The sequence below is a fragment of the Astatotilapia calliptera genome, chromosome 13 (genome assembly GCF_900246225.1).
Source record: "Astatotilapia calliptera chromosome 13, fAstCal1.2, whole genome shotgun sequence".
Taxonomy (NCBI): Eukaryota; Metazoa; Chordata; class Actinopteri; order Cichliformes; family Cichlidae; genus Astatotilapia; species Astatotilapia calliptera.
The window spans coordinates 23,837,529-23,860,702 of NC_039314.1; the positions used below are offsets into that span (position 1 = coordinate 23,837,529).

A 23,174-nucleotide genomic window follows, 5' to 3' on the forward strand; every position below is an offset into this window, starting at 1 on the left:
TCAAACTGCCTTTCAACCTGTTTTGCTTTAATGACTTCCTTTTGTTGATTGTGTTGTTGTGAGGGCGAGTGAGCGCCTTCCTTCTGCTGTACTGAATAGAAAGTGGAAGGTTTTATGAGAGGGATGAACCAGATATCATTTTTTCTTTCTGTCTTGGTAATCAGTGGCACTTTGTTGACCTGCTGAAATGTGGACAGAAGTGATGAATGTTTTCTTATTTCAGGATGTTAACAAAGTCACACACACACGCTCAGAGAGACACAACAGCGCAGTCACAGTGCTGCTGAGAGCCACAGAGACTTTTCTGTTGGAGGGAACGCCTCTGTTTATTCTCCTTTCCTCAGCCATGTATCAGTCTAAATGAGTCTCTCTGTGTGTTTATTTTCTCAGCCTTTCGAGGGTTATGTTTGGAGGGCTTTATTGTTTTGGGGCACATGATGTACTTTTGTAGAAAGGCATGTATAAAAAGTATAGGTTGCTGTTTGTGTGCGTGTAGTCTTAGGCACTTGGAGGGAGTGCACTAAAAGGCCTCAAGCATTTTCCACAATGACTGTTTTTTCCAGCGTATTATGCAGCTGCCCAGACAATAATGCCCTATTGTTTTATGCATGCATAAGTGTGTTTATGTTTGTGTGTGTGTGTGTGTACATGCAGATACAATGGCTCTCTGCCCAACGGGGATCGGGGGCGACGTAAAAGCCGCTTTGCACTTTGCAAGAGGCCGAAGGCAAACGGGGTGAAGCCCAGCACAGTTCACGTCGCCTGCTCTCCACAAGCAGCCAAGGTGAGACGCACAATAACACGACCTTTTAGACTTACAAGTGATCACAAAGCTGCAGCCGTCAGTTAGATTCATTAAACACATGGCCTAAACATTTAATGATGGAAAATTGCATTCTTTAATTCATCTCTGCGTAGGTGTGGGATGTTGTTTTTATGAAAACGTCAAATACAAACACACTGGTTCAGTGGTTTTGGCCTGCAGTGCTCCAACAAAGGCTTTTGTGAAACTGCTTTTTTGTTCTGTGATATTAAAGTACTGCACACAATGAATCTCACAAACACACACACAATTGTCAGGAGAGAAAAGGAAAAAAAGCTCAGCAGAGCTTCCCTGAGTTTGCAGAACAAGGAAAAAAATCAGGTACAAGGTTTTGTCAAGGTTTTAAAATATATTTGGACAATGGTTTTTACATGGGATTTAACTGGAACATGGTCAAGGTTTATAAGAGAAACAAATGCGAGCTGTCCAGTGGAAGGTAACTGAGCATTTTCTTGCAAAATCCAGGGTAGAACACGTTCATGTGTTTCCATCATCAGCCCAAAGACTGCCCAGAAATCCACTAAAATCTGTTAAATGATCAGGGAATTGTAGTTGTGTATGTGTGCGAGAGAGTGCTTTTTTTGGTTTGACATCAGCACATAATGGCTTCTCTGAGAACGCACACTTTTATACCCTGACTCACACACGCACTCGCGCACAGGCCAGGCTTTAGCTGCAGTCTGGAAGAGCGATTGTCCGTTTCAGTCCTGTGTGTGGTCCTAACTGACCAAAAAGAACATGGATCCAGTTAATGATTACACATCTCCACCCTTCCCGTGTGCATCTGTTATTTTCTGCAAGGATCATTGAGGAGATGTCAGAGGTGTTTTTGATAGAAAACATGCTCAGTTCAGTCTTCTGCATTTAAAGTGAAGGGTATGATTCTGCTTTCGGTGCTGATCTGATCTCTTCCTTCTGTCTTTCCAGGCCATAAGCAACAAAGACCAGCACAGCATCTCTTACACTCTGTCTCGAGCCCAGACGGTGGTGGTGGAGTACACCCACGACAGCAATACAGACATGTTCCAGGTAACAAGCCCCAGCTTTTATCACCGTGCCTGGAGTTTTACAACCAATTCACAGTCCTTACTTTTTCCACTTCACTGCTCCACTCACACACATATTAAATAGAGGCTGGTAACAGAGCATCTGCGTGTTTAGTGCAGGGATTTTCGATCTTTAAAGCAGAGCCCTTGAAGGGACGCCGGAATGAGAGACATGAGGCACAATGTGTGAGGTGAAGTGCATGATGTCTTTCTGAAAATAATTGGAAGTTAGTTGTTGTGGTTTGGCCCGCTTATCAACACAGTCAGCAGTTGGATCTGCAGCAGTGGAAGTGACACATAGACACTTGAGATACTTTGAAACCTCAGTCCTGATTACAGCAAACTGCTTCCAAATTTGTACCTCTCGTAATAACGGACCCTTTATTCCAATGTGCACCATGAATAAAGGGCCACAAATGGACTTGGAAAAGCTAAGAAAAAAGCCTCTTTGAAAAACAATATCAAAGTACTTCAGTTATAGTTGTCTGTGTACTAAAACAGGTTCAGCATCTTCATAATGTGCCATATCTCAAAGTATAAACCAGAGATTCTTTTTTAGCTTTATCCATATCAAGTCACCAATAAACAAGGATCAAAGCTGAATTTTAGTTAATAAAAAATAATACAAAAGCATCACCACAGTTTTGTTTTTTCTATACAAAAATCTTTTGTATAGTCCACATCCCCCTGGATGAGCCACAGTTTGAGAACCACCACTGGTGTATACAAATGTAAATGTAGAAATGTTTTTAATTTAAAAAAAAAAAAAAAAAAAAGCCCTTAATGTAACACCTCTCCATGAATCGCCACCTTATCGTGGTGGAGGGGTTTGCGTGCCCGTGTGATCCCAGGAGCTATGTTGTCGGGGGCAACTTGCCCCTGGTAGGGTCTCCCAAGGCAAATTGGTCCTGGGTGAGGGGCCAGACTAAGTGCGATTCAAAAAAAGAAAAGCAAAAACAACCGCAACAAAAACAAAAACAAACAAAAAAACCTTAGAAGTACTGCCCAGATTAGGAAACTACCCAGGAGCCTCGGTGAATGGGCTTATTGTCAGCTCAAGCGATGTTCGACTCCACCATCCTGTCAGTTTACCACCTGCAAAAGGATCCATGGGGGTCCGGTGCTTTGTGTATTCACGGAGGTGTTGGTGGGATAATCCCTGGCGCCCTAAACTGCGCATAAGAAAAGGCAGAACTGTTCATTTATTGGCCGATCTATGAAAAAAAGAATAAGATCCCAAATGCAAGCTTGGTCATTTGAAAGGAGGAGGTTTAAGTGACGTCCTACTAGAAGGAGGCAAGTCCAGGACCTGCTGCAGATAACACATTTCTCAGTTGGCTTGGCTTCAGTGTCCTCACCAGAAGAGGGGTAAAGGGAAGACTGAGCATCTCTGCTTAGACTGGAGTCCCTGTGTCCCAGACATGAATAAGCAGCAGAAAACGGATGCATGCTTGGATATAAAATGATCTTTACATCAAATGGAGTTTTAATGAAATGGTAAATGTTAAAATTTCTATTATTTTTTTTTTTTTTTTGCCTGATGACCTTAACTGGTGAGTCGCCTTAAGCTTGGAAAAAGCAGTCTACTGCTCTGCTGGTGCTTTCAGCCATGTCACATAATGACTTCTTTCCATCTGGTGACATTAACTCTTGGAGCTGACTGTGTCCTGATCTCACTGTGTTGAGTAATAAAATGAACCAATCATGAATCATTCATCTTAGTCAGATTTGGACAAAAGATATTAGTGCATCAGTAAAGCTTTTAACACAGAATTCCTCCAAAGTCATTGTGTTCTGTCTTGACTTGCACTAACACTGAGGCTTTCCTGTGTGGTGTCTATGGTACTCTGGTGACGCTATCAGGGAAGAAAAGTACTCATCTTTAGGGGTTTTATGGGTTTTATACAAGTTTGCAATGCATGTGAAGCAATTCGACTCTACTTAAAAGTCTCTAGCATGTCTTTGTTCTGCGTATTGTCTGCTATTAAATATTATCCAACTGTCTTGGCTTATGTATTTCAAATTTCCTAATGGATTCCATCCTGGACACATTCTGCATCCATTTAGCAGTTTTTGTCTCCATTCTCTGTTATGTTTTTCATCTTACCAGCTTCCCCTGAGGTAATACATCATTATATTATCACATCGCTGAAAAGCATTGTGGGCTAATCTTTCCATCTCTCTTCTCCAGATCGGTCGATCCACAGAGAGTCCAATAGACTTTGTAGTGACGGATACAGTGGCAGGCAGCCAGAGTAACGCAGACACTCAGTCGGTCCAAAGCACCATCTCCCGCTTCGCCTGCCGCATTATGTGCCAGCGCACGCCGCCTTACACAGCGCGCATTTACGCCGCAGGCTTCGACTCTTCCAAGAGCATCTTCCTCGGGGTGAGCACTGTTTCATCTGGAGCTTCAGACACGTGTGGGCGAGTTTGTGAGAGCAAAAAGGCAGAATGATGAGAGAAGGAAAGACTAAAGAACCACAGGACAAAGAGGAAAACAAGACATGAAAGACGTGTCGTAGAGCGTGTGCTCTCATATTATTCTAAAACCTTTAACCTGCTTTTACTTTTCCCATGTTCTTGTTTTTACTGTCCTTCTCAATTTGTCATTGTTTGACAGCAGAGGACAACAACTGATGGTGTCCTGTTAGTGCTCTTGGTGGCAACACTAAACTCACACATGCTCAGTAGAGAAAGCTCAGTCTGCTAAATATGTATCTGCACATTGTCTGCTAAATATGATTGGAGGTTGGACGAAGGGCTGCTGAACGCATATGAATATCAGCGTGTTTTTTGCTTCATTCAGGAGAAAGCTGCTAAGTGGAAGACATCTGATGGTCAGATGGACGGGTTGACCACCAATGGCGTGCTGGTGATGCACCCTCGCAACGGCTTTAGCCAGGACTCCAAACCAGGCGTCTGGAGGGAGATCTCGGTCTGCGGCAACGTCTTCACCCTGCGAGAAACGCGCTCAGCACAGCAGCGGGGAAAGATGGTAGGAACACATGAACTGTTTACTTTTTTCCATAGGTGTATCTACTTAAAATTTCATACAAGTTTGAATCTCACTGACCCTGAGGTCAGGTTTTTCTGAAAAAATATATACAATAGGTGTGTTTACTAGGAAGCTGAGGGGAAGCGCTGGTGGATGCCAATATTTTTGACACTGTGGATTGTCATTTTTCAGCTCCACAGGTTTCAGCTTGTTCTCCACTAACTCCTAGCAACCTGTGCCAATTAAGGAAGTTAGTGCCACGCTTTGTCACCAAAAATAGTCAATTCTGGCCAAAAGTTATGAGTTCCTGCATATTTCCACTTTTTTAAAGTTGTCAGGAAATAGTCACAGTAATTAGTAAAATATACAGGTTAAAAGAAGAAACTCTCAGAAGGGGGAGAAAATTAGCGAGTTCTAAAAGTTGCATAATTGTTGCACAAACATCATCACACGTTCAGTGATTATTAGCATCTAAATGTTAATGTTTATTTTGATTTGAGCATTTTAACCTGTTTTAATCACTGCTAAAAAACGCATGAAAACCTTGAAATGCACAGTTCTTGGTCTTTGCCTTTTTAGAGGTAATTTTTTCTTCTACAATCACAAATATTGTGATTTTCTTGCAGAACTGCTGTATCGCGATGCCACAGTTATCGTAGGATATGTATCATGAGTTACTGTGATTAACATGATGAATGCATTTTCAGTCTCTCTGCTCCGTGGCAATCAGTTAACCGCAAAACATATTTCCCTCGCACACATTCCATCACAGTATCTCATACTTCATCACAATCGCATAGCAGCGCTGTCACTCAGGCAGCAGGAGGTCAGTCAGAGCTTAACACCCACCAGGAGGTCACTGGGATGCTATCTCCATGGCAGCAGGCCCTCCTGTCAAAGCTGTTTGTAACAAGACCATGTAAGGGATCCTCCTGCTGACGTCACAGTCTCCCAGCCAGTCGCGGCGCTGTCTGCGTCTCATCAGTGTGGACAGTTGTCTGATTGGATTTACGAGGCTGTTGGGATGTTTCATTAGGTCTTTGTTTCTTCTCCTCCTCTCCACAAGATGTATATCATCAGCCACGCGCACACAGTCAGCAGCCGTAATATTAATCCATCCCTTTATCGAGTGTCCCACCTGCTCTCAAGTCTTTCCACAAATTAACAGCTCCCTTATCTCCACCTGGCCTTTCCCATCCACACACTTACCAGTGTTATCCACCTCTACAGCATCCACTCGTTATTTCACAGCTGGTTGATCATTTGTATTGCCAGCTGCGGGACAGCACATATTTTCATTACGCACGGTAACAAAGCGCGATGGTGTTTAAACCGTCTGCACATACGAGTGGTTACTGCTCAGGTGGAGTCCTTTCATTGTCAGCGTCGCTACAGTTGGGGTAACATCACTATACAAGATGAAAGGCTGTGGGACTTTACTACAAAGATAACTTGTACTTTCTTAAAACATGTTTCTTTAACATGTGACTACAACAAGAAGCCTTAACTCTAAAGAGGATGTTGGAGCCCTGGTTTGAAATATTACACCCATTGTTGTTTTGTTGTATGTGCTATTACACAGAGATACAGAAAAAAGTAAAACATGAATTAAATTTTAAAATTACCGTATTTTCTCTGTGATTTTTTCAAAGTTTGAGTTAGTAAACCCCACTTAGATGAAATATTTTTCTTTTATTTAAAGTCCTAAACAGGCCAAAACCTGTTTAGTGGAGTGCAAATCTTGATTGTTGAGACTAGAATTTAATGACTAAATAGCTGACTAAATATATGTGTGCTTTTATAAGTCATTTATTCTGTTTTGGCCTTTGATGAATAATGTGAAACCAAAAGAGAGAAATGAAATCTTGTGTCACGATGAAACTGAAATAAACCTGCTCAATGCATTTTTGTGCCTCCAGTCACATCTCTGCATGAAGCAATAAAAACACTCCGTCAACTGCCACTGTTACTCAGCAGTGACTCCATGCAGTCCCTATCTAAATAAATGAGGAAATAGACCTAACATGAATTTTAATTTTGGCCATCAGGGAATAAAATGTAGCGAAAAAATCTGATAATAAGTGCTTTAAAAGTTTTGTGACTCTGATTCAGGTTTAAAAAGTTTGTCTTTGTTGCCAGTTCTTCTTAGCCAAAAATAAGACATAAAGCACACTTCTCGATATCTTTACTACAATAAAGTGTAGATGGGAATCACTACAACAACATGATTGTCTTAAATGCTTCCTGGACTGGATCTTTTTGTGGCAGGAGCAGCACAACCTCCATATTTAAAGTTAAGGGATCAGATTTCTGTTCAGGGTTAAACTGCTTAGAAACCTTCCAGCAGATGTCATTTCAGTCCAGTTAGGTGTTGGTTTGTATTCACTCGATATCAAAACTAGAATTAAAAACTGAGTGTTGGACTCATCCAACAACCTTAAATCATTAAACAACAACATTATTTTTGACCGAAAAGGGTGAAAACTGAACATCTTACTGGCTTCTAATAGTGTTTTCCTCAACTCTCAAGTGCACTTCTCTTAATGAGAGAACTGCTCTGCCGTAGCGGACGCTGACACATGAAGGACATTGTGATTGAATAGTCTTGAATAAATTGGCTCAGCACGTTTGCCAAAAGCCCCTGAGTTGTTGGTTTAATGTTTAGCTCCACGGTGTGTAATCTTTAAATGACATGTGGGGATAAAGATTCATCAGAAGCATTTTTGGTAGCTTTTTTGTGTCGTTACTGGGAGGTGAAGATGAAACATGCACAAGTTTGTTTCAGTTATTGGGTGGATTGAGTCAGCCTTTACCAGCAGGGCAGCTGGTTTGCCCTTCTGTTTGACATAATTAGGAATATCTTACAGTGCAGTCTACACACACGCACACACACATATAACAGTGGGTTGTAATGGGGGGTAGTGTTGCTGTGGGGGTTTTCGTGAGGGATGACAAATGATCGGAGTGCAGTGTCTGAGCTCCTGCTGCTTTAATACAAGCTTTTGTCCTGATAATTTAACGGTTTCAGTGTAATTTAATTAAACTCTGAGAGGAGGTGAGAGCATCTCGATGTTTACATGGACCGAGGGCCCTTATGTCATTAAGCTTGAGCATGATTATACACTGAGGAGACAAATACTTCTTTAAACTGTCTTTTTAAGTGGGTTAGAAGAAGCTACCTTATAAATACAGGGTTTTGCTTAACCTTCTGAACTCTTACCTGTTCCAGCTGAAAATCTGAAGTACGTAACATAAAGCCTGAGGGTGAGGATCGGCTCACAGACGATGTTAATCCAGGCCGGTACTTTTTAAAAGGAAGGGAAAACGAAACAATGCCTCAAAATGAATAAAAGGCAGCGCTATGCGATTCAGTCTCAGAATGAATGACTATAACAAGGTTGTACTGCTTTTAACTCTATTCCATCAGACGTCACTCTACTGTGTTCAAATTGGGCAGTTTGAAGGCTATATTATGGTCGCCGCATGACCATAATATTGACCATTCAGGACAGTGAGCTGATGGTCAGTTTCACCATTCCGTGCTAGTATTGAGGTTTCACAGTCACATGACTACTAACCACGTTGACGGTAACTTGTCCGTCATTTATGAGGGGAAAATGTATGTTCCCCAACCAGTTGGCCTCCTTAAAGTTTCTTTGGTTGCTTGCAGATTTCCGCAGTTGCCCATAGTTTCTACGGAAAACTCTGACTTGTCTAAGAAAACTCTCCAGCTGCTCTCCAAGCAGGAATGAAATTGTGTAACATGCAGTTCGCCTTCAAGGTAAAAGACGAGCATTTCAGCTTTTACTCTGAAGGTGAATGCAGCACACCAGGTTAAAAAAACTACAAAAGGTGCACAACAACCTGGCATAACACTGAACTGAGTGTGAGTTTGAACAAATGACCAAATGCCTCAAGGCTCGATCCAGTGGCTGGGGTTTTATTGTGACCTCTCCTTACTTTCCTGTCTAAAAAATCTCCAATAAAGCTAAAAATGCCATAAAAATAATGTTTAAAAACAACAACACCCATGTGTAGTTTACACCAGCAGTTGTGATGCCACTTTAGTTTTTTGCTTGGGGCTGTAATCGACCTTTATGACGGATGCAGACTTTTTCTGTCTTGCAATGAGCATGTTTGCTGTCACCATTTTGGTGTTTTGCAACCGAGTCATTGCACCGACTCAAGATGTTAGCCAACGAGGATAACCCTGGATAATCCTCCAAATAAACAAAATAGACTTAATGTTTTAATCAGTGTGATCTGAAGGGACTTGCTGAGAAAATAAGTCAGGAAAGTGTCTGCTGAGGCTGAGTCAGGCGCTGCCAGGTTGGCTTTACTTTTCAGATCCAGAAGCTACATCCGCGTTTCTACTGTGCATCTTTCCTCTGTGCTTCGGTATTTCTGCATCAGACACGAAGCCAGGCTTTAATGAAAAGGGAAGACATTATCTCAGGCCATTATTGTAGTCATGTATTCCACATTGCGTTTGTTCAATAGTAAATGTAGGTAAAGAGTTTCTTCAAAAAGTCTGCGTTAGCTGTGACACATTTAATAACAGAAGATCGGTTTGGTTAATTCATGAATTTGACCATGTATGTTTTTTATTTAAATCTGCTATCACCAACATTTTCTTAAATCATTGATGTAGGTATGTAGTACATGGTAAATATTATATCCTGATGATTGTATAATAATCTATTTTAAGTTTAGTATTGCAGTTTGATGTGTTTTATCAGTGACCCTCACAGTGGTGCATATGAGACGATAACCAGCACAGAAGCATTTATTGTGAATCTGTTTGCATTTATATGTTAAAAAGAAGCCCACATACTGTAGACGAATTTGTAATGTGTATCACATTTGTGTAGGTTAGCTGTGTTTCTATTATGTTTCATCATTTAACTTGATCAGTGTTCCTCTGGATAAAAGTAGAGTGTGTTATTTTACTGGGCAGATGTGATTCTGTGTTATTGCCGAACAAGGGCATTACTGACATAAATAACGACATACATGAAGGTTACAGACCAGGAGGGACACATGAGCCAGCGGTGATGTAATGCTGCCGCTATGTAAATCTGTTCACCCTGAATCACAGGGTGACCTGGGTGTCAGTGTTAGGGTGACTGATGGCATCAAAACACCTGGGAGCTGACTTCACCCTCATCTCTGTGTCACTTATTGTGTCACTTTCCCGCCCTTTCTCTTTCTCCCTTTTTTTCTGTTTGTCTCCTGTTTTGTTTTTTCACACTGCCCTCACCCTGGTGTCCTCTGGTTATCTCAACATGGAATTTCCCATCCTGTCTGATCTTACAGAGCCAATCCGAGCGGTTACTTCAAGACTGTACTTCACCAAAATTTCCACCAGTTCTCTGTCCTGCCCCGTCTGCCGCCGTCATTTCAGTTTCCTCATGCCATGTTGTCTCCAGCTGTCAGCCCCGTGCTTCCCTCCCTGAAACCCACATCTGTCAGAGGGAGACATGTGGATATTTGTGCTACGCTGCCACCTACTGTGGTCAGACAGATCCTGCAAGCCCCGGTGTTTCATGTTTTATACTCTTCCAACCTTCAGGGTTGAGCGTATCCCAGCATGCACTGGGTTAGAGGCGTGGCACTCAGGAGAGGTCACTGAATGCAAAGGCTCGAATGACTAAAATAAAACCAGCTGTATTTGGAAAATGTTAAATTCTTCCTGCAGGGTGCACAAAGGCTAAAACCTTCACGTTTTAATGTTTTTTTTTAATTATATAAAATGTCACATGTTCCACAGGATATTTGAATCATGAGTGTAGCTGCTGTCAGAAAAGTCGAATTTCAGAATGTGAAACCTTTTGTTTCTAATAGTAGCTATAGCGAGTAAAGTACTAGGTTGCTACAACCATACGATAAAATGACAATAAAAACAAATGAAATAAGTGAACACGACTTGTTCAAAGGTGAGAATTTCCAGTAAACTTCAGTGTGGATTTGCATTTGCACGGACCATGACAACTTTTTTAATTTACCGAAAAACAGAAAAGCTAACTATTGGGAAAGCCACAGATCCTTAAGTGTTCAGTTTATTTTTAAAGTATAGGCTCACTGCAATGCAGTAGTTTACACCAAAATTGTTGGTTTAAACCTCCCGTTCTTCTCCAAAGACACACATTAGTGGTGTTTTTGAATTGGTCGTCGGTGTGGTTGTCTGTCTCTGTGTTTGCTTGGTAGTTGACCAGCAGCCAGTCCAGGGTGAAGAAATTGGTTCGATATTTAAGGGTCATAAAATATGCTAAAGAGTTAACTTTTACTTTTGTGTGCAATCTCATTTGTTACTGAATCCAGTTATGATTTTTTTTCATTATTGCTTTGTGCTGAAAAATATTTAAATTTGGGACAATTGAGACCTTTCTTGGATTTTTTATTGGACTTGCTCAGGGAGGCCAAGAACCAATAGCACTTCATCATCTTGCCGCTCCTACCTAATCAGCTCCTGTCGGACATAATGCTGTAGGCTTTCGGTGTCATTAAGGTCTTCTGTGCACAATAAATCATCACCTTTCCACTTTTTTTTGTTTAGCTTTAAAAAAAAGTTGTTGAAAGCAAGTTTTTTCTTACCTGCCGGTGAAAATCTCAGTTTTGTCTAAATTTGACTCTGGGTATAACCTGCTACCTTTCCTCTGTCTTTCAGGTGGAGACGGAGAGTCAGGAGCTCGTTGATGGCTCCCTTATCGACCTCTGCGGCGCCACCCTGTTGTGGCGCACTGCTGAAGGCCTGGCCCGCACTCCCACCCTGAAACACCTGGAGGCGCTGCGGCAGGAGATCAACGCGGCCCGCCCGCAATGTCCCGTGGGCTTCAACACGCTGGCCTTTCCCTCAATGCGTCGCAAAGACACACCTGACGAGAAGCAGCCCTGGGTCTACCTCCAGTGCGGTCACGTGCACGGCTACCACAACTGGGGCAACCACCGCGAGGAGAGGGAGGGCCGGGAGGGCCGCCTCAGGGAGTGTCCCATGTGCAGAACCAAAGGGCCGTACGTGGCGCTGTGGCTGGGCTGCGAGGCGGGCTTTTACGTGGACGCGGCCCCGCCCACTCACGCCTTTAACCCCTGCGGTCACGTTTGTTCGGAGAAGACTGCGGCCTTCTGGAGTCAGATCCCGCTTCCTCACGGCACACACACCTTCCACGCCGCCTGCCCCTTCTGCGCCCAGCAGCTAAGCGGCGAGCAGGGCTACGTCAGACTCATCTTCCAGGGACCCCTTGACTAACGGCGGGAACTTCCCAGCATTCTTTGGAGGTTTTATTTGGATGCTGACCCCGTATTTAACACGGGGACCTTCCCAGATCTGTTTTTTTCTGGACTTTTTGTCTCTCTCTCATTTTTAAGTGACCTTTGTATTGCTTTTTCATGAATGACGACAAAGATTTCTATATTTTCAAGTGAAACCAGAGACAGAAAAACCAAACAAAGAACACTGCTGGGTCAAACCTTTTTTGCGTTTGTTTCTTGGAAAGGACTTTCAACAGTATTTATCTAAATTACTAACACACCGCAGCGCAAACCTGCGGTTTTATTCATGTTTATTGTTGCATTATACATCTGTGTACATCTCTTAGAGCTAATTTAAACAAAGATGTTTATTTATGGCCCTGGAGCATCGCTTCATCCTTTATCTGTCAGATAACTTCAATACTATTAAGCGTTTTATTTTGAAACTTCAGTATATTGTTAACCAGATATAAAGTTTTAGGTGTGTTCTGAGGGTTTTGTTCTGTCTCTCTCTGCCTTGTTCACCACTCAGATCTGTCATATTTATACACCCCGTCCTCTCACGTCGTGTGTTTAAACCCTTCAGTTATTCTTCTATCTCATTAGCCATCACCACAGCCTTTTCCCTTGCAAAGCAATAGATCTGGAACTGAAACCTCCTAAAGCATTATGGGAAACAGAGTCTTCTAGGCATCTTTGCAAATGGCCTGAATGACTGCTCCCTCCCTTTAACGTGAAATATCTTCGTGGGTAAGTGAGTGAATCTCTACGCAGCCATGTAGCTAATGTTATACTTTACACAAACACACACACACTTGCAGACACACACGCTAACCAGACCAGAGGGGTGCACTGCAAACCAAGATTAGTGGATCAGCGAGGTATCTTTATCCTCAAGTCAGACTTTAAGTCACAAAGATGGCTTTCTGTTAACCATGTCTAGATCACATGGTACGTTATGCTGGTGACATAATCTGCTCCAGACTAGTTAGGTGTAATGTTTTGAAGGAAGGAGTACCTTTTAATTATACTGGTGAAGGAAGACGTGCAAAATGTGTTGCATTGTCATTGGGAGTTCTTGCATTCAGCTGGTGATGCAGGACATGTATAAATAGTAATTTTATGCTTGACCTGAAAGCATATGGGGGGCATATATGACCTGAAACCAGCAACTGAGCCCATTAAGGTATCAGGAAAGCGTTGACTCCAATACAACCAGAAAGTGTTCTTGTAAACAGAGGAGTCGCCCCCTGCTGGCTACCTAAATGAATGCAGGCATACAGTTTTCAGCCATCTTTTACAGTGAATATGGTTAGAAGTGAATACGCTGGGCAGAGTGTATTATTGAAGAAAGCCTGGCGGCCACATTGACCTTGCTTCTCAGCACACCCCTCTGGTCATGCTTTTCATGTGTGGACAGTGTCTGGTTTATTCTGCGTGATAACTGGGATGTCTGAGGCACACCTGCACAGTCAAAGCAAGATCACTACTGTGCCAGATGAGGTACGGTTTTCTGGTCGGTATTAGTATTGAGCTCCGAATGTATTAGACGTCCTTTTGACAGCATTGCAGTTACGCCAGTATTTTAAAATCCTTTTCTTGTCACGTGCCCTACTGGAGGCTGGAAAAAAATCTACGCACTATTTGTTCAGCTACACCTAAAAGTATGCAAACCGAGGCAGTTGAAGTCATTTCAGCAGGTTTCTCCTCCTCTGGCGTGAATCGTCACAGTGCAGGAAGTCCCATCTGTCTTACGCATCGAGCGAGCAACAAAAAGCAGGAGATACAAACACATCTGCTGTGGTTTGACTCAGGTTTGACACAAGCACACACACACGCACGGCTTTAAGCTTCACAATTCTCTTTATGCACGCGTGTGCGCTCATTAGGGCTTCGTGTTAACTTGTGCTTTCCAAACAAGGTCGAGCTTCAGATATCAGGGCTGCTCTTAGTTATATTTTATGTTGATTAAAAACAAGAATGAGAGCTGTTAGGCTTAATTTATTAACTTTATAGTTAATATAGTAACTTGGAGAGCTATTATATGTACATTTATTTCAATATAGTGCTGAGTCATTTTAAGCCTTTATGAGAGAAAATAGAAGAGTAGAGCATAAAGTGTGAGACATGAAAGGCCTCGTTTTGTAGTTTGTTTCCGATGTAGAGCTCTGATTTAAATATAATATATTATTCGATAACCTTTTACTACATATGATGAAAACTGTCTTCCACTGATGCTTTTACTTTAAATAAGGACCTAAACAACCAACTGCACTCTATTATCTTTATATTTAAACCACATAAATGCTTAAATCTGTAAACACCTTACGCCCTGGAGTTTCTTTAATGGGACTTAATCTGAGGAAAGAAGTTTTTCTCTGCTGACATCTTAGCTTCAGGATGGACGAGTTAGTCAGACTCGAGACAACCAGGTTCGAGATAAACACAGTGGAAAAACCGCACAATGATGCTTCTTTATTTTTATTAATTTTGTATTGATTCATTGGAAGCGGATAACAAACTGCTTCAGAACTTATCATAGAAACTGAATGTGAACAATAACTGCATGTTCAAACTAAGTGTAGAGCTTTTTAAGGAGAGATTTTTGTTTCAGCTCCAGTGCACGGGTTAGTTATGTATGATTAGTTATTTAATATCTGCCCACCAACCCATCTGATAGTCCTTTGACTGAAGAGTAAACGACGTTGAAACGTGACCTTAAACTTGAGATTTGATTCCTCTAATAACATCAGACTTGCACTAAACCACAAATATTTTTCATTTTTCTTGTCTAAACTTTTCTTTTTAAAAGTCGCAGCACTACAGATGCTCCAGATTAGATTCTCTTAAAGTAGCTTTGCATGAGTCACAGTTCAAAATAATCCTTATCTTTTACTGTGCCTTGGTTCCTCCCATCAGTTCGTCCTCTGCATGAAACAAGCAGTTTTATCCCTTTTTTAAAAAAAAATTTAAGCCAACTTTCTTCTGATTGGCTATGCAAACAACAGGTGGGATGTCAGCTCTGAATGACATCACACAGAGCTAAAAGTCGAAGGGGAAAAAAAAAAAATTCTGAAACTAGTTTGAAGCTCTGCCTCGAAAACAACGTAAAGCAGAGATGCAAAATAACCGAATCCAACTTCATGTGCTGAGGAAGACTGTGTGCTGTGATCAAAAGCTCAGGATGAGCTACTACAGATCATTTATCAGATGCTGTTTGAAAAGTTAATGCTGACCTTGGAGACCACTGTCCTGATATTTGGAGCTTTATGTGAAAGCACAGATTCTCCTGCTGCACACATCTGTAACATCACTGCTGTTCGCCCACACACTCAAACTGTAGAAACCTCCAGAAAACGAAGCAGCTTTACTAATCAGTCACTTCCAAACTGTTCACACAGAGCCTCAGGTCTGCGTGGACACACTCGTATCTGCAGGTAAAAGTAGTGCGTGTGAGTGAGAAGCTGTAATTTATACGTTCGTGTTGATTGTATGTGTGCAGTTTTTACGCGTGCTCATGTGTCCACACATTAAGTAGCTCTCCAGATAATGTCCATCAGTATCCTCAGAGTGCAACACACTAACTCACCTCAGGGAGAAAATACGAATATGAATCACACACACACACACAAACACGCACACACACAGCTAAGGTCTACTGAGGATACCTCACGAGTTAGAAGTCAAATCTGGATTCAGATGTGCGTCCTGCCTCTCTAACCCAGTCTTCTGTCATGGATTAAGTGTGTGATTTTTAAGGGCTTCCCTCCATCTCTGTACTGTTTCTCTACACGAACACAGGCCTGACCCCGCCCCCGCCCTCCACTCGCTCTTCCTCCTCTCTTGTTCGGAGTGTATTTGTGCTTGTAAAAGGCGAAAGCAATGAATGTTTCCAGCAAACACTTTTTTGTAAACGACTTTAAACAATAAAGTGTAAAAGTGACACATTTCACCGTGTGCTGGGTTTTATTTGCATCGTCAGTGCAAAGCTATTAAACAAAATGTAAGTTAACTGAAACAAAAACTACGGTTTACACAACAAGTTAATAGAAGTGAGAGGAAATGGCTCGATCAGATTTACCTGTTGATTCTACAGAAGTCTCATTTTTGTTCTGTTGACTTTGAATCAACTCTTAAATAGATAAATTTAGGTAGTCTTTCAAATTAACTGCTAAAAATTATGTCAGAGGTTTACAAGATGCTGATGAGATCTGCTAGGATGTATGGTTTGGAGATGAAAAAGACAAAAGGCACAGCTGGAGATGACAAGTGAACATATTAAGATTTTCACTGGGAGTGAGCAGGATGGACAGGATTAGAAAGAAGTACATCAGGGGGACAGCTCAGGTCGAACAGCGGGGACATGTGCAGTGGAGAGGTTCGTGGATATGTTGGACAAAGGAATACTGAAGCTGGTAGGCAGGAAGAAAGAGGGAGACCCCAGAAAAGGTTCATGGATGTAGTGAAGGATTACATGAAGAGAGTTGATATGACAGAAGAGGATGCTGGGATTGGGTGAGATGAAGGCAGATGATTTGCTGTGGCGACCTGTAAAGGAAATAACTGGAAGAAGACAGTCCAACCCTAGTTCAGGGTCAGTTGGTATCTCTTAAATACAGAGATTTTAGACGAAGTCAAGCATCTGCTTCTGCACATTTTGCTTTGTTTTATGAGTCGAGTTTATGAACTATTAATTCATACCCTGACTGCTCCATACACATGATTTCTGGTGCTTTTACACTCAGAGGCCACCAGGTGGTCATACAAATGATTAGAATGAGTAAAGGAACTGGATCAGTGTTCTGGATTTCTCTGCAAACCTTCCAGAAACATTAATAAATGTTCTGCCGACATCTCTCAAGAGTTGACTGACGGACAGATGACACAGTACACGTGTTCGGTATTTCATATTGCACTTTATTCACCTCTGAAGAGGCAGAAGCGGTCTGGGCTGAGACCTCGTCGCTGTCACAGATCAACACTTATTGCTTTCGGGCTCTCGGTCCGCACGGGTCGGACCCATCTCAAGTATACTCACACTGAAACTTTGTGTACATGTACATATGTAAATGAATATGTGTATGTGTGTGTGTGCCCCAACACTGCAGAAAACACAGCACCTCGTGTCTTTGGGTGAAGGAATAACGCTGAGTGATGGGATGGGCAGAGAAACCGGAGAAACGCTGAGGTTTCACATGACATGAAGGTGAAAACAAACCGGAAAAAAAAATACACAACACTGTGATGTTCTCGTCAGCTACTCCACACAGAGACGAATAAAGGCCTTCACTTTAAAATTACATCCTGTCCCAGAAAATCTCATATCGCAGTACCCAATTATTTCTCAGCACAGACGTCGCTGCGGGCTTCGTGGGCTCCACTAATTCAGCTTAAAGCTGCTCTGTTTAATCTTCACGGCAACAACAGATCTAATGACGACTCGCGCATTTTAGATGCGGCTTGTAGTGAAAAAAAATCAGCAGGAGAGTGCAGCAAAGGACATAAAAGTCACATTTCCATCAGAACGCTGCTCAAAATGTATTATCTTTGGGTCTTCATCCTTTGAAGCCAATAAACTGAGAGGGTACGGTGATATGACACTAGTGAAACCTGAAACTAATGAAAGCCAAGCTTCACTTGAGCCACATGCATAACAAGCCGTCGCCTTTGCCATTTATTCTCATGTTTCCAACGGTTCTGAGTGTTTTTAAACACATGCAAAACACTGACTTGTGGATGGTAATGCAGTTAAAAGTCAGTGAGAAGTCTGTATCAGCTACATCAATACTATATAAACTGGAGAGCTGGTTATATTGATGTTATTGATCGTTTTAATCAGTTGATCCGACAACATCAGACAATCTCAGAACATTTTGGTCAAAAAATGTGCCGATATGAAAAAGCTTTATACGGTTGCTTTTTTGTTTGTGGTTTTTTTTTTTACTGAGCATGAGGCATAAAAAAATGATATCATTCAGTTTCTGCAGCAGAGCAGCCTCGCCTCCATTAACAATGCTCTCAGAGCTCTCTGCGGCGTCACAGCTGAGCCGATGGTACTACAGAGGTCGGTCCATCCTCATAGTGCAGCCGACAAATTAGTACTCCCGGGACACCTTTCACAAGTGGATACAAGTACCAAAGTCTTTTGTGGTAAAGTCAATTATCCATTTAAAAGCTCATTTTCAAGAGGCTTGCCAGATGAAGTCAGCTAGACTTGATGATTTTAAATGATCTTAGTGTCAAATTACACCGAGTCCACTGAGCAGAGTCAACTTTAGAAGTCTTTTTTGTCTCATTTATAAACATTTGATTCAGAATAATTTACTAACAGGAGCGCAGGGGTGCAGGATGGACTGACAGGGTGTGCACCGAGGGTAAAAGGAGCTTTCACTGTTGTAAAATACATGAAGTGTAAATTCATTCTCATTGGATGAATATAGGCAGACACAGCTGTATTAACCACAGTACCTTTTTTTTTTAATGGTGCTGGTAATTTGGATGCATAAGAGTCGCTAAATCAGACCAAATGTTCAATTTCTGTTGGAAAATGAATGCAGAGAATCTTATTCTGTCTCATAAAATATCAGAAAACCTTAAAAGTACCCTCAGTGTTTGTATACTGTCATAAACACCAGTGTTGTAATGTTTCAATTATAAAATATTTTAGTTAGAAACGAAGCAAAGAAGTTCTGAAGAAGCTTTTAAGCTGTATACTTGAGAATTCAACTGACTTCTCTATTTTTGGTGCTTGTATCCACTTTGTCGCCGTTACCTGCTACATTTGAGGGCAGACTGAGGGCAAGTTTGTGGAATAAACTGCTGACACGCCTGATATCTGAATTTTTTCCTCCCTAATAAAATGACATTTGCATTAGCCCTGAAAATCCAGCAGAGGTTCCTAATGACACCTCTCCAAACCAGTGCTAAGCGCTGCATTTCCACTTGGGTTTCTAAGAAATCTGATGTACCAGTAAGTCATTTTTGCACTGCTAGACATCCTTTTCTGTTGTATTGTTGAACTCAGTGGTAAATCAGGACCCTGTGCTGGGTTTACATTACACAACTCTGTGTGTTTTGCTGCGGCTAAATTGCGAAACCGTATCGAGTCCAGCAGAGACGTCTTTGTGCTTGAAATAAGAGGTCAAAACCTTCCCGTAATGCCCATGACTTCATCTTTGTGATTGCATTAGCAGTGCAAAAAACCCCAAATCTAATTTGTTCTCCAAACTGTACTCCCACTAGTGTCCCTAATAATATGTGAGTATATCAGTATATTATCCCTACCTATTTAGAATATATTATTTTTTATTTTCTGGCCAACAAAAGTCAAAATCAATATAGAAGAAAAGAAAACAAAGGGTGAGTTGTTTTCTCCCTAATCTGGATAAAAGTGTTTAAAAGTGGTCGCTAAGATTAGTTCATTAGTAATACTTTTAAAGGTTATGTGATGAACAGCCTGCAGAGGGCAGTATATCCCAGCTGCTTCCAACCATCAAAGCAGGCGAACTGCTTCTTAATGCTGAGACTGCAGGGTAGCACTGCACATGCAATCACACTCAGCCTCCAGGGGAAAAAGTCATATCCTCTCACAATCTCTTGATGTCGTGTCAACATGTCAAATGGGTCACATGACAGGGATTACGGGGGACTACGTCACACGATGAGGGTGAAGAAGGCCTCAGTGGTCCAGGATGCGGAGGTTGCCGGATACGATTTTGTTTTCCAGCATGGAGCCAGCCGGAATATCGATCCGATCTCCGTGGTTGGCGATGATGATGACGGTGCCCTGTAGAGACAGAAATGATGACAGGACTGAATTTAATTAAAGCCGTAAATCAAAAACAGAAGCACGCAGGTTCAAAGTCTGAAATTAATGTCTTCAATTCTCTCTGCACTTCTTCTCCACCACATTACTAAAACAGCAAGTTTCTTTTACTGTCGGCGAGCTTTCTGGATTTATTACGCTCAACGTCGTTATATTCAGAGTAAATTAAATAGCTGTAACACGTTTTGTGGCCATGAAAACAACTGTAGCTCACATGCTGGCATTATGGAACAAAAGAAAACAAGGTTTCCTCGTCTTAAAAAACGAATCTGACTGCAGAGCTTTACCTTAAGCGACACGTTTTTCCCAAAGGTGACGTCTCCGGACACCGTCAGATGGTCGAGCTCCAGCATGTCGGGAATGCTCTCGAAGCGGATCAAGTATTCCTGAACCTGAGCGCAGACACAGAGAAAAGTAAGTCATCTGTATGTGAGCTTTTCAACCCCACAGATCCTTTGGCAAATTAAATTACTGACTAAATACCGTCACTGAGAATCAGAAATTTGGGGGCATCAGTGGTGTAACCTCTGAGGATCAGGAGATTACTCAGAAACCTTCTTGGAAGAATTTATTTATTTTACACCCAACTTTAGCATCCCATTTAACATCACAATGGTCATAACAAATCTCTAATGAAGTATTTAATCAACATTTAATCAGTGGCTTTGAAAAAGTTCGGCACTTTTTATTATCATCACAGCCACACGTGAGATCAACAGGCTGCACACGCAGTGACAGATGTTCCGATGTTTCCACAGCTGGTGTGATTACCTTGGTGAAGGAGCTGCCCAGTTTGACGTGCGGCGTTGTCGGGAACTCTCTCTTCGGGCTCATGTTGAGCGAGCCGGCATCCAGGCTGTACAGGTTGGACATGACCAGAAGTAGGTCCGACGTAGTCTTGACCGGCAGGAAGCGGCTGCGGGGAACGTTTATTCCCAGGGCGTTGTCGAAGCATTTGATGGCCGCACCCACCGCAGTCTCCAGCTGGATGACGTTCTGCCCGCCGTCGAGCGTCTGATGAACAGGAGAGGGGAGAGGACACGTTAGCTGTTTTTCTTTTCCTGCTTATTTCCAACAATGTGAAGAAAAATGAGATGTAGCACAGCGCTAACACCCCGTTAAAGTCCGAATCACGTTGTTCCCTACCCAACGTGTTTTTTTTAATAAAAACAAAAGTGCACGTTTGTGCCCCTAACAGTACAGTCTTTACTATAAAACTACATTTAAATTATGCAGCAACTCCCAACAGAGAAGCTTCTTCACCCAAATTAAATAAACAAGAGTCGAACTGTGATTTAAGCCAATGGCGGTTCAGATGTCAGTGGTGACATCTCCTTCCATTACTTATTTTATTATTTTTCCATTACTAAACACTCCACCTGTACAACTAATAATATTACCCTGCAGATCATCTGTACTTTGCGCTGTTGTGGTTTAGAGGCACTTAAGATAAAATGAATGTCCACTAATTAGGATTAAACACACAGTTCTGCAGTGTGCAGGCCTCTAACTGAAACTGAACCCTCAAACTGAGTGGTTTTAGTGCTGTACTCTTATCTAGATGGGACCTACACTTATGTAAAACCACACAGCACCTGCAAAGTTATGTCCAGTTTGCATAACACTTGCAATCCTGCACATGAGGAGTGGAAAATTTCATCTGTACCTATCGGGCCAAGACAGCAATAATCAGGGAGGAGGCTGCGGTTCAGCTGTGAATTTATTACACTGGCTGCAGTTTTGGACGGCCTGAGGCGATACTTCCCCCCATCAGAGGGGCCAGAGGCCCGCAGTGCCAGTGAGTGAGCAGGACCGAAATAACACAAAGTCACAGCAAGTTACATTTGTTTGCTGTGCTGCTTTAAATCAGGATTGCTCTCAACAAGGACTCTGCAGGGCATTAAAGAACAAAGATATGTGGGAAATAAGTCACATTTAGACAAATTAGGTACAAGATTAAATTCACTGATTAAGCATTTACTCAAACATTTGCTTCATCAGTCAAGTGTTCCTTTTTTCTTCTGACTTACCATGACCTGTGCAAACCTCACTGAACGAGGGAGGAACCCGTTATTGTGTTAGTGTTGTCAAAAGAGGGCAAATATAAGCTACAAATCCAATCATCTAAGCATCTAAGAAGGGCCAGACACATCTGAGGTCCTCTCAGGCCTTTGCTGCGTCTTTCCCATTTCTCAAGAACAGGATTTTCAGATACTGTTCGTCTGCTGCCATCTACTCTTTTGTCTTCCACTTGTTCAGTTCCTCCACATTTAAAGACACTACAGTTTTTGGCAAATAGCTCTTGAGGAATCACCTTTTATTGCAAACATACTACCATTTTGTGCCTGTCAAACAGTTTGGCAATTTTTGTAAATTCAACTTAACAAAGATGTGCTTTTACGACAGGCTGCTAGTAACAAAAGGGCTAAAGATAGAATTTAAAATTGGTTTACTGCTAAGTTGCCTGTTGTGCATAGATGATACTGCTTCATCTCTTGAGTTAGGTGCTTGAATGATTCATATTTCAGTGTTAAGTAAGTTAACAAACAAAAACATCCATCTATAAATGGTCCGGCGCAAGGACAGGACTGAAAGTGAGTGAAAAAGCTTCTGCTCACAGAAGTTTTGAAAGACCTTTAGAAACCCTGAAGAACTATTGCTTCAGACCACTTTAAAAAACAACAACAACAACAAAAACCATTACACCACAGTGTAATGTAAAAAAAGGAAAGAAGACTTTTTCTTAGTACTGTATGTGTTGTTAGCCAGGAGGTTTCTTGGGATCACATTTGTCTGAAGTTGACCAATAACCTAAACTGACTTTGTCACCCCTGGTTTTTTTTTTATGCCTGCCTGGCTCTCTTCAAAGACCTGGTAAGGGTGTAAGAGTTATTTTTGGGGGTTGAAGTTACAGTTAAGTTATAATTATGCTAACAATATTGAGAATGCATTTATGCTGGTCAAGGCCATCGGGAATGTATAAGCGTCTTCCCAGGAGATGCCAAATGACTCTTCTGCAGCCTCCTCTCATCAACACATGAGCCTAACATGAAGTGCTTTTTTAAAATTATTAATTTTGATCTTTTGACAGTTTTTTAAGGTTGATTCTCCATTAACAGCTTTACATGTGGCACCTGATTAATAACCTGGATTATTTTTTTTAAATTATTTTTATATAATATATATATATATATATATATATATATATATATATATATATATATATATATATAT

General features: G+C 41.7%; 2 protein-coding genes across 3 annotated transcripts in view; one reads left to right on the top strand and one right to left on the bottom strand.

The window, feature by feature from the left end:
- The window catches only part of peli1b (pellino E3 ubiquitin protein ligase 1b), a 50,909-nt gene extending 34,846 nt beyond the window's left edge, over positions 1-16,063 (top strand). Inside the window, exons 3-7 of the mRNA XM_026191019.1 lie at positions 655-784; positions 1,751-1,852; positions 4,061-4,258; positions 4,679-4,867; positions 11,535-16,063. Of these exons, the coding sequence (XP_026046804.1) occupies positions 655-784; positions 1,751-1,852; positions 4,061-4,258; positions 4,679-4,867; positions 11,535-12,113 (1,198 nt within the window). The 3' untranslated portion in view covers positions 12,114-16,063. The remainder of the gene's footprint in view (positions 1-654; positions 785-1,750; positions 1,853-4,060; positions 4,259-4,678; positions 4,868-11,534) is intronic.
- Positions 16,064-17,011: 948 nt separating this feature from the next.
- ugp2b (UDP-glucose pyrophosphorylase 2b) overlaps positions 17,012-23,174 on the bottom strand; it is a 40,138-nt gene continuing 33,975 nt past the window's right edge. For both annotated transcript variants that reach the window (XM_026191018.1, XM_026191017.1), the window contains exons 8-10: positions 20,712-20,954; positions 20,228-20,332; positions 17,012-19,901 (exon numbers count right to left, since the gene is read on the bottom strand). In XM_026191018.1, coding sequence (XP_026046803.1) covers positions 19,794-19,901; positions 20,228-20,332; positions 20,712-20,954 — 456 coding nt within the window. In that variant the 3' untranslated portion in view covers positions 17,012-19,793. The remainder of the gene's footprint in view (positions 19,902-20,227; positions 20,333-20,711; positions 20,955-23,174) is intronic.